The sequence below is a fragment of the Montipora foliosa genome, chromosome 2 (genome assembly GCF_036669935.1).
Source record: "Montipora foliosa isolate CH-2021 chromosome 2, ASM3666993v2, whole genome shotgun sequence".
NCBI lineage: Eukaryota > Metazoa > Cnidaria > Anthozoa > Scleractinia > Acroporidae > Montipora > Montipora foliosa.
In genome coordinates, this window is record NC_090870.1 from 7,590,996 (window position 1) to 7,602,370 (window position 11,375).

Sequence of the window (11,375 nt, forward strand, 5' to 3'; positions counted from 1 at the left end):
TGGTGTCATGCAGATTCAGGTGTGAGGTGAGAAATTTTTGGAAACAAAACATCTCTTAATGCTGGGATACTTTAAGACGAGAACTTGCCTAGATTGCACACTGATTATTTTAAAAATGATCTTTGTTTTGCTTTATCCAGCTTGTAAATGACACAAAACAGTGCTTGTTTTTGCTGTCAATGACTTGCCTGTGGATGTCAAAGCTTATCTCATGTAGTTTCTGCTGTGAGATTCTCCATTTTTATGGGAGCATAACACAAAACTGCCCTTCCGTCAACTTTTCCTAAATTTTCCCACCCATCCAAAACAGCTGGATAGACCTCTCCTGGTGAGACGGTAATACCACTGTCAACTGGGAAACAATTGATGATGAAAAATACCTTCCCACCAACTTCTACAGCTCTGAGATTGTTTGGGGGAATGTGTGTTTGTTTTACTACAGACCATGTGTTTGCTTGCTCATTGTAAACTTCAATTGCAGCTGCACTACCAGCAGGTTTGGGAGGGTTTTGCTTTGAAAGTGAGCAAGTCCCCCCAGCAACATAAAGTTTGTTGTTTACTACTACAAGACTGGATCCAAAGTGTGGTGTTTTTGTTGATGCTTTCTGTTCCCACACATTTCTCCTTGGATCAAAGCAAAACAGTACAGACACAAATACATCAATGCTGTAACCATATATGTCTGAATAACTGCATACTCCTTGACCATATAACACATACAAGCAAGATTTGTACACAGCAGCTGCTTTGTTACAAAATGTTTTTGGACTCAAGTTGCACACAGCACTTGAGCTAGCAATTGATTGCCAGTGATTTGTAGCTACATTATATCTGAATGGTGCAGAACACTGATAAACGACATAAATGTGGTCTTCAAAATAGCATAAACAGCCAATTTGATTGGCTGAGCTTGGCAAAGTTGGGAGTGTGCCCCAAGTGTTACGAACTATGTCATAACAATAAATTACAAAGTCTTTGTTGGCTTTTGCTGCAACGTACAAATAATTACCAACATGTTGAGCGCAACAGCATTCTGTGGCCTCAGTTAGTTGTGGGATTGACGGCAACTGTTTCCACGTTTTAGACAAGATATCAAAATACCGTATGTCACTTTTGGGAAGAATGGCAACAAGTACCTGAAAAAGAAGACAGTCAACAAAATTAGAATCAAGATTGCCCATTGCACTTCATGTGAACAAGTACTAATTGTCATGACCCCAATAGTTTGTTCCCATTGGGTTTCCCAACCATTCAAATCCAACATTCCCTTTTCTTTTTTTAAAATTTTGTTGCCACAGTTTCAACAAATATTCGATCCCTCTGTCTGTTGGAAAATAAACCCCAGCAAACCCTGTGTCATAAGATCATGAAGAGTAATAGACAAATTCAGATGCACATCACATCTCCTATAGCTATAGTACACACTTGAGGAGAAGGCAGTGGACTTTGCCGGTTGTTTTTTCTTTCATGTGCAGGGAGATTCTCATGAGATTTTTTCTTCACAAAGTCATGTGGAAAATATCAAACTTATTCACTATTTTCACATGGTTAAAGCTCCAGACATTTTTCCCCCTTGGGAGGGGGGAGGGGGTAAGGGGTTCTATCATCAGCAGGTCACGATTTGGCATTTCATGGTTCACATAACAAAAATTACATTTTCATGCTAGCCAATAATAAAAGTCATACAAAAAGTCACAGAATCTACCACTTGGCACAACATTTTAATTCATCATTTTGGTTGCCATCATTTTCAAGATTCTAATCTTTATACATGATGATCTTTGACCTTAGATGTATTCCGGTGGTTTCCTCATGCCAGTCAAATTCCCCTAGGCATAGGATCCTGAGAAAGTCAGCTAGGGTCAGCTGAGCACACCAACGTGTCACGCCAGTTTCGGTACAAAATAACCGACAAAACTAGACAACGAAACGAAGCACCAAAACACCATGTATGACCCCACCGTACAATGCTAACCGACAAAGGCGGGATTTGAGATTAAATATCGTTTTAGGCTTGAAAGTTTAATTAAAAATTAGTAAATTAGAAACGTCATTCCATCAACCTTGCTGTGGCTCATTCTGGAACGTTTTTCTTATTCCGCTTGTAAGGCGCTTGGACCTCATTACTGCAGATATGTTCTACCATATTAAATTGAAAGCTAACCAGGAGCGATTATAGAATTCAGGCCCATCACAGGGCAATCCATATGCAAATTGTCCGAAGGTTTTGAAGAACGAAACACATAACAATAAGCACTTTTGTTATTCAATGATATGGAAATAAGTGGCCCTGCATTCTGTAATTTAACTGCTAACCATACCCCTGCCCCAACCAATATGGCTTCAGAAACCATGTTCGAAAAGGATGCATGTCTTTAGCCTGCGCTTTAGCAATTAGGTCTAAGCATTGATTTCTAATGGTTAGCTCTTAGTTAATGTTGGGTATATATGTACAGTTATTTACCGTCAATTTTTATATGGCTCTGCCTCACAAGGACTGGGAACTACGTAATTCAGACTAAGTGGTGCATACTTGAGCAGCCGAAGCTCGGAATAAGATTTATAGACTTTGTATGGGAAAATTAACTTTGAGCTTATAAATGCTAAAATAAGCTATAAATGTAGAAATAAAGTTTGACCACGGACACCATACGTACTGTACCTCTGCCGCTCTTCTCTCGAGCAGTGAGTGAGGGATTCGCAACACATCCAATGCAACACCGGGGAGAAGCTAACAAATATCACAAACTTGCGTACCTCAACATATTTTCGACAAACAAATTCAATGCGTCGTGAAATCTTACCGGGCTCATTGACCTTGGTTTTGCTTTTTCTAAAGCAAACGTGGATCTGCTTGAAGGCCTGTAGTTGTGTATTAATGTTCTGTACACAAGCGTGTGTATTTCTGGGATAACCTGCATTTCGTCGGTATCCAGTTCTTCGATTACGTCTTTGATGTCCACCAGTCCCAAACGAACAGCTCCGATAACCCTAGCCGCTACAGGCATTCTTTCTTCCTTGTTGTACTTGATCCACTGCATCACCGATTTGAAAACGAAGTTTTCTGAAGGAGCGTTGAGGTCGTCTCGACTGAGAAGACTTGACAATTGATCTGCGTCAAAATGGGACAAGAATTCTTCATTTTCACAAATTTCCTTGTAGATCAAGGCCATTTCACGTTGCGTAGCCTCTTTCAAGTCGTTCAGACCGTGCCGATCAGCTATGCTGCAGATGCGGCAGTAAGTTTGCAAATCAAACTTCTTATGAACAAATTCTGTTTGGAGGAAATCACAGCACTGTTTGATAACACTTGTAACTTGTAGATGATCAGCAGCAAGTAAAACTTCAAACACGTTTTCATCACTAATATTGATCTCTCCACCGTAGATGGCATCCATCACAATCTTCGTAGCATCTGCAGAAATGTTCTCATCTTTCAGCTCAATCACTTCCTGGTTGGATTCCTTCATTCCGCGTGCAAACATGGCGTGGAAATAATCACTATTTGCAGCGAGTACAATCCGATGGACCGGAAACTCGTCGTCGCCAACTTTTAAACGGACATCGATGAATTCACCCTGCTCACGAAACAGAGCACACTTGGACAGTAGAATTTCAGAATGAGTGACGACCATATCTGAAGTACAGCAGGAGACACAAACGCACCGAAAGAATAAACGAGAAAAAGTTGAATTGTTCGGTTCACATTAGACCACTAAGTCCGACTTAGTAATCTCTTAAGTCGACTTAGTGAAAATGACAGGTGTGAACCGCAAAGTTCCAGAAGCGTGATTTCTGTCTTAGTGTCGGCAAACTCAAACGACCTAAGCAGTTCTTAAGTCTCTTTCAAACATGACTTAGGCTGACTTAAGAAACCTGATAGCAAAAAAAATCCAAAATCGTGGAGTCTAATACAAAATCAGTCTTTGCTGAAAACTATTTATTTGAAACCTCCGATAATATCATACAAAAGAGGTAAATCTCTAAAGGATACGCTTGTTAGATCAAAAATCTAACTGTAAGGCTATCATGCGAGGCGACCGCCAAAACCACACGAGGAGTCCGTGCAGGCCTGTCACTCACTTACTCTCTCAACCTTTGTAAATTTAATAAACAGACTAACGGGGACAGCTATTCTCAGAGTTAATTTTATAGAGTTATGTCGTAGAGTTAGAGTTAAGTTTCCAAAATCCTGAATTCACGATTTTGGACTGCCAAAATCCTGAATTCAAGATTTTGGACTGCCAAAATCTTGAATTCGAGATTTTGGACTGCCAAAATCCTGAATTCAAGATTTTGGACTGCCAAAATCCTGAATTCAAGATTTTAGACTGCCAAAATCCTGAATTCGAGATTTTGGACTGCCAAAATCCTGAATTCAAGATTTTGGACTGTCAAAATCCTGAATTCAAGATTTTGGACTGCCAAAATCCTGAATTACCAAATATAAGGCAAAGAGAGGGACTTGGGCAGCCGAAACTCAAGATGGCGGAGATAGCGGATGGCGAAGGTTTAGCGTATGTATATATGTTAATGCAGCCCTTGATAAACAATGGGTTATTTTTGTACAGATAAAAAGTAGGTTTTATAATGTCATTATCAGTGTTAAGAGCTAATATTCGTTTTCTCTACGGCATTAACGCCCATCCAACACATCTTATTACGCAACGAGCACTTTACCCATTCACGCACGGCGCTAATTTTGTCAATTGTGGGCGAATTAAGAAAGTTAACTTAAGAAAGAGGAAAAACATGCCTTGTCGTGTGTGCACGTCCTCCTCAAAACGAGACAATGAGAAATTTCACGTCCTAGGTTTGTTCATATTGCTAGCATTGGTTCTAGCACTTTAGTGAGGGGAAGCAATCGGGATAGCATTGAAGCTTTTACATGTAAATGCATTTTTTTTTTAGCCTATTAGTGGCATTTTACCGACTATTTATCTCTGAAAAAATTAAAATATTTTTAAGATAGAACCTCGCAATTCGAAATCCACACAAATTAGTGTAGACTCAGCCGAAGTCAGTGGTAGGTTTCAAGAATTTTGAAAGAATCGATCACTCAGAGATATCTAAGGATGAAAAGACTACGAGATGATTTAGAGGATTGTTTTTTAGAGTTTTTCCGTATTAAGACGATGAGCTTGAATACATTGTTGTTATAACACTTTTACGTTTTGTTTGTGGTAAAACTTCTTGTTAAAACTTTGTAAAAAATTAGTGAAAGCCTATTTGTTATGAGTATTATCCGAGTATTTTTGTGACTTCAGCTAGTTTTTAGGAGGATACCAAGCATTTGGGTTTACCTCGGTGTAAAAACCTGTGAAACTTTTCTTTTGTTTCGTTAGCATGTGTTAGGGTTGGGTTATTGTTTCAGTTTTTTCTCTATTGTTTCCATTGTGTTACGTCATCCGTGAGTTTCGCAGGTTTTTACACCGAGGATGAGCCAAGCATTTGTAGTCCAATATAGACAATTGGTACTGTAAAGGTGAGTTTCAAGCAACCTCAAGAAACCATTGGAACTTGTCAAGATGTACCATTTCTCCTAATAAAGAATTGAAATACCCCATACAATATTCAAGAGACCCAGCAAAACTTTCAAATACATTGTTACCTGTATTCATCCAAAGTCTCAAGCTTTCTAGATGTATGAGTTATTGACCAAGTGTGAGGTCAAGATGGCTGTATAACGGCTAAGTTCTTTTCTCCGTTTATGGACAGAGATGGAGTCGATCAGGTCTACAAACTCGCGAAAAAAGAACCAGCAATAAAGGATTTATCATATGGCTTTCGGGGAAATTTTTCTTGAGGGACATGGTGGGTAGTCCCGAGCGGGCTAGATAGCTTCATCTTGCCTTGCCCACTCAGGTAGCCAATCACAGTGCACGATTTGATTCATCTTGCCCACCCATGGAGCTAGCCATATAATAATAAGGTTTAAAAAAGTGAATCAGTCACGGATAAGTTGTAGATAAATAGATCAATCTCAATTTTTAAGAGAATTTACCTTTTTAGTGAATCATACACCTAAGGAGTCAGCTCAGCATAAGCTCAGCCAAGGCTAACGCACAAAGGGTTTTGGTAATCAAACTCATTTTAACTTTATTCACATTTGAGGCTTTGACATATTCCATTAAAGGTTAATTCAATAACCTTGCAGAGTGTAAATGCAATAATTAATGTTCTTTTTATTGATAAAAAAGGTGGGGGAATGATAAAGGACAAACATGTTATGAGTTAAAATTTACATCGGGCTATAAGATCCATGTAGTTTTACTTGTTTGCTTGCGCTTCATCTATCTTGTTCCTTAGGACCAGAAGATCAAGGAGATCCTAAGTTGGAACAGTTAATCGAGGTGATCAAAGCGTCATTCCCAGAGGTTTTCTCCTACAGATGTCCTATATGAAGATGCAAAAATGTGAAACTCCCAGAAAGCCAAACATGTGACCTCCTGTAGAAGTTCAGGGGCATACACTCCTGTTTATTATGTAAAGTGGCATTCTACATGTATGTATTATTAGAGCATTTCTGCAGTCATTGCATGTAAATGGTCATGGTGCAACTTATTGAAATCGTCCCTTCAACTTACTTAAGTGAACTACTTTTTGGAACAACAACTGGCACCTTAAGTGAAGTTGAGGGTGAAAACATCATCCAGTTTTTGAGATAATGAAAGCAATAGGTTAAAATTGTTTGTCCAAAGCCAAGTTAAAGTTAATCTGCCATAATGCAGTAAATTAAACCATGGCTATAAATTTCCTTTGTGATGAAATAGATTTGACAGGGCATTGGACACTAGAATTTTTTGGTAACAAGCCTGGAGGTTATAGTATTGCTTGCAAAAGTTGTTTTCTTCAAGGAGATTGACACAAGAACTGTCTAGAAGCAACTGCACTTACTTAAAAAAAAAAAAACACTCCAAATTACTTGATTTGCCAACATCTGAAGCATATTTTCTGGAAATGACTAGGAATAAATCTTTCCATCAGCTGTGTGATATTTTGAGCTATATGAATACAACCTTTGGGGTAATGGGACCCAACCCGACAGAGCACTATATCCCTGGAAGGGAGTCTCCTTGAACGAGAAGGAAGTAAAGTTTCTTCTACATGGATGTCGTTTGCTTGGTGGGTAATGATTTGGCATGATGTCTGCGTCACATTGCAAAGAGCATGGATCAACAAATCGACTACATCCTTGTCATACTCTTTCTTCTCCACATATTCTTCTTATTCCTTTCTCCAACCGGGAGAAAGAAAGGGACCATAAAACTCCTGATGTTCGGCAATCTCATTAATAGCATCATGAAGTAGTGCTTGTGAGCCACCAGGATAACAGAAGTGACAATCAATCTCTAAAGCCTGTGCAATAAAGTAAATAAAATTTACTATGTAATTCAAGTCACGTTTGTTGTATCGAATCGTATCGTATCATATACTTTCGTATCACATTGCATTGAATTGTATTGTACATAATTGCATAGTATTGGGTGAAAACCAACATAAAGGAGCACTCAGTTAACCTCACAACATGTTTCAAACATGTTGAATTTGGAAGACACGTATTCCTTGGTCAGTGGACAGTCACCAAGTGACATTTTAGGGGCTGCTGTGGGCAGTGCAGACTTAAAACCTGTCGGCCAAGATTTCTATGAACGTTTCGATTTTTTTTTTTCCGGAATTTTGCATGACACCGGTTGTTTCCCATGTTTTCCTTTAAATTTTTACGCGGGAAATTGGCGCGGCTGCCAAAAAATGTACCCATTTGCGCATGCCCGACGTTTGACCGCTGTGTTGGCTTTTTCACTGGCGAAAAATGTCTGATTGGTCGAGGCCTTGTCATGTGACTTCAGTACCTCAAATCAAACATGGCTGCCATTCGATGTTTGTTAGATCAATTTTATTTGATCTCCGTCGACAAAAAAAGACCCTTTTTCAGGCCAGTAAAACGGACGAATGTTGACTGCATAGTGCGTTTCTATGCCAGCGAGATTCTCTTTTAAGACAACAGGGCTACGAGGGAAATTTCTTTAAAAATTTCAAGGTCAACGCGAGTCTCCGTTGCTAGTGTTCGAGTGGAAATTCGTTTGTGGAGCTTACCAGCTAATGGATTACCATCTTGATTTCAATTCATGCGTTTATCTTTTAAAAGTGGAACAAAAAATATACCACTAAATTTCCAAATGGTTTCTCTTCCAACTAAATAGTTACACACTGTTTCCGCGGGGTCCCGCATCTAACAGAAAATGTTAAGATTTTCGCTTTTTTTTTCAAAATTAGGTTGTTAAAATTGCCATTCAAGTGGTCCATAGCGGAAAATTTATTAAGACCGAGGGGAAAATTAAGAAATGTATTTCAGTCGTTCAAAAATAAATTTTAAAGTGAATTTAGCAGTAATAATAACCATGTCATAGCACCTCATACTGGGTACACTAGATGGAAACCTATCAGTTGCAATTATATTTTGTTATAGTTGTTCCAAGCAAAATGCCAATTGTGACAACAAAAATACTTAATCAGGAATTGATTTTATCTTCCAGCAATAAAACAGCAAGAGGATATAAAATTAGGTATTTTCAAACTTTAGAAAAGTTGTTGAAGGTGATTCAGTGCCACCCTCCAAAACTTTTCACAAATTTCACGCTGGCCTACTAAGTACTTCCAGTACAACAAATTATCTAACCTCTCTTTGTGGACTTTTAATCCCCTTGCATTAGATTTAACTTTTAGAAAAACCATAACTTCATATTTCCGTAATAATTGTTCAAAGAAATTGAGCAAAAGCATACAAAGCTACATTTGAAAGGGACATAATCCCATGTTGCAGTTTTCTGGATAAGACTTCACAGAAATAACTCCTGTTACCTTTCCATATGTAAAGAGGTCCCATGATTTATGAGTCATTGAGTCAATGAGTCTTGAGTCAATGAGACTCTCAGTCAATATAGCAATAACTTATTGATCAAGCCTAAGCCCTCCTTTCAGTGATTAGGCCTAAGCACTCTCTGAAATTTTAGCTTTCATTTTATGGGTTAGGGTAACTGCACTAACTCATTGACTCATGACTCATAAATACTTAAAACTCATATGTAAAAAATATTTCAACATTAGATGCAATGAATTTTTAGCAATTGCTGTAAATAATAGTAAGCATTCCTACCATTTCAAAGGATGAATAAATTAAAGTTTAATGCAGTAAGGGTAAGAAGTAAAAAAAAGTGGTCCAATTTATTGAAGCTGTAATCAATTTCCATCCTTGCTTTAGTCCCTGGATAGGGTAAACAATGGTGGTGAAGTGTACAAACTACCCCAAGGGGGGATTGCTCATGATACTGAGACCAAACAGCTGGCAGAGTTGCCGCAGTACATTTAAGGCTATCAATCTGAAAAATGAATGGAACTGTAGAAAAATTTGGTAAGCGAGCAAGTAGCTTTTACTTATGAATTATAAAATGCCAGTCATTTGTCAATTTAGAACTGGTTCCCCTAAGGGGTCAGATTTCTTTAGCCTACATCCAGGAAACAAGATTCTGTTACCTTTAAGGGTTGTTTAAAAAAAAAAAAAAACCCCTCCTGAGCAAACTGCATCCTCATGTTTGGATTCTCATTGATTTAATGACTTTAACGATGTTATGCAAATTTGTTCTACAAAAATACTCAAATACCATAAAGGTATTTTTAACCTAACTTTTTTGCAAAGTTTACTCCTTGAGCCACCAGCTTCAACTTTGATACTTTGTTCTAAAAGCCAAAGCCATTGTATTATTAGCAATGGTGGAGGTGATGATTAGTCACTTTGTATTGGTTCAATTGAAGAAAGAAAGTCAAAGTAATGATTGCACTTTAACCCTTTCACCCCTAAACCGGCCATACGTGGTATTTTACTCTGTCTAAAGCCAGAGTATTTTGCTCTGTCTAACACCAGACAATTTTACCCGTCAATGGGGAACCCCATGGAGTCAACGGTCTTACAGTACTTCTCAACATAAAGAAAATGAATTCTGTGGACTTGAACATTCCCAAAAAGAAATGCCGTATATTCCAAATATGGTTGCGTAAACTCTTCAAGATTTACCTGCTTCAGGAACTTCAAATCAATGAATATTTTGAATATTTTTCCTGAACTCCTGCAAACTTTGTACACTTTTTAATGGTTTGCCCTTTAAAAGTAACATTCAGAAATAATGCAAATACAACTGAGGCTGTTTTGCATTATCTACAAGACAAGACAACAATATCCTTTATTCAAACACAATCAATATTAAAGCAATAACACATGCTTGTGGGGTCATGTGCTAACTATAATAAAATACACTACAGTAAACAAAAGCTTAAAACCAACTATGTGACAGACATAGGATATCTACACATAAGGGATAAGAAAAATAAATCAATTGCCATCCAAAATATCATATTGCAAATACACCAAAAGGTAACGGTTGATTGACAAGTTCCTTGTGCAAAATGGTAGAGCATGTTTAAAGTCCAGCAGGACCAAGATGAGAAGTTATGATAAAAACTCTAAACATACTTTTTACCAAAATTATTTTACTGCCATCAACCCCAATGAGACCTTATGCATGGGACACTGTTTCTAGCTGCGGCTCCAAATCACATAATATATTAATAAATTTTGCCATGTAAGAAAAGCACAAACATGTGGGGTGTAAGCAAAAAAAGTCCAAGGCAATAAAGCTTCCTTTCAGCCTTTTCAGGAACAACTATCCACTGTCAACCATGCTTGACTCAAAACAGAATTTCCTTGATCCAACAACACATGACAGTCCCCTAAAACCAAAATTACATCATTAATGCTTCCAGAAAACAATAGTCTAAAAAAACCTGAATCTATAGATACCTATATACATCTGTACCTACACGTCTGTTCTTCCAAAAATTATTTTAACTAACATGGATTTTGATTTTGATTTTAAACTCAAATTAATTGCAAATCCATAACTTGGTAACTACATGTACTTGAACGCAAGGATCGTTGAGTTGTGACTGCTAAAAAGTATAATAACTTAGACATTCACCAGAAAAGGGAATATAAATGACCTTAAAAGCAGCTATTTAAACTATTTGATACTAGGGTTACGTTCCCAATGAGACAATCACAGTCAAAATCAAATTCATATCTGATCGAATCATTGATCATTCATGTAGAGGTGCCGATCGTAAGGTGTAACGCAGAAAAAAATAACCTTCACGTTGAACAATATTACCATTTCCCTGCCACCTGGTACAAGCCAATTCACACATGAACGGAAACCTTAGGAATCCTCCTTTCTGTACATTACAGTAACTTTTTGTACCCGGTGGCAACAAACTTTCCACATCAAAAATTGCGTAAAAAACTCACCTGTTTCGCAGCTCTT

The 11,375-nt window shown here is 37.8% G+C and overlaps 1 protein-coding gene across 1 annotated transcript in view; it reads right to left on the reverse strand.

Annotated features, from left to right (window-relative positions):
- LOC137992308 (actin-binding protein IPP-like) overlaps positions 1-3,704 on the reverse strand; it is a 3,857-nt gene extending 153 nt beyond the window's left edge. Inside the window, exons 1-2 of the mRNA XM_068837575.1 lie at positions 2,805-3,704; positions 1-1,136 (exon numbers count right to left, since the gene is read on the reverse strand). The exon at positions 1-1,136 is cut by the window's left edge and continues 153 nt beyond it. Of these exons, the coding sequence (XP_068693676.1) occupies positions 210-1,136; positions 2,805-3,635 (1,758 nt within the window). The 5' untranslated portion in view covers positions 3,636-3,704 and the 3' untranslated portion in view covers positions 1-209. The remainder of the gene's footprint in view (positions 1,137-2,804) is intronic.
- Positions 3,705-11,375: the final 7,671 nt, after the last annotated feature.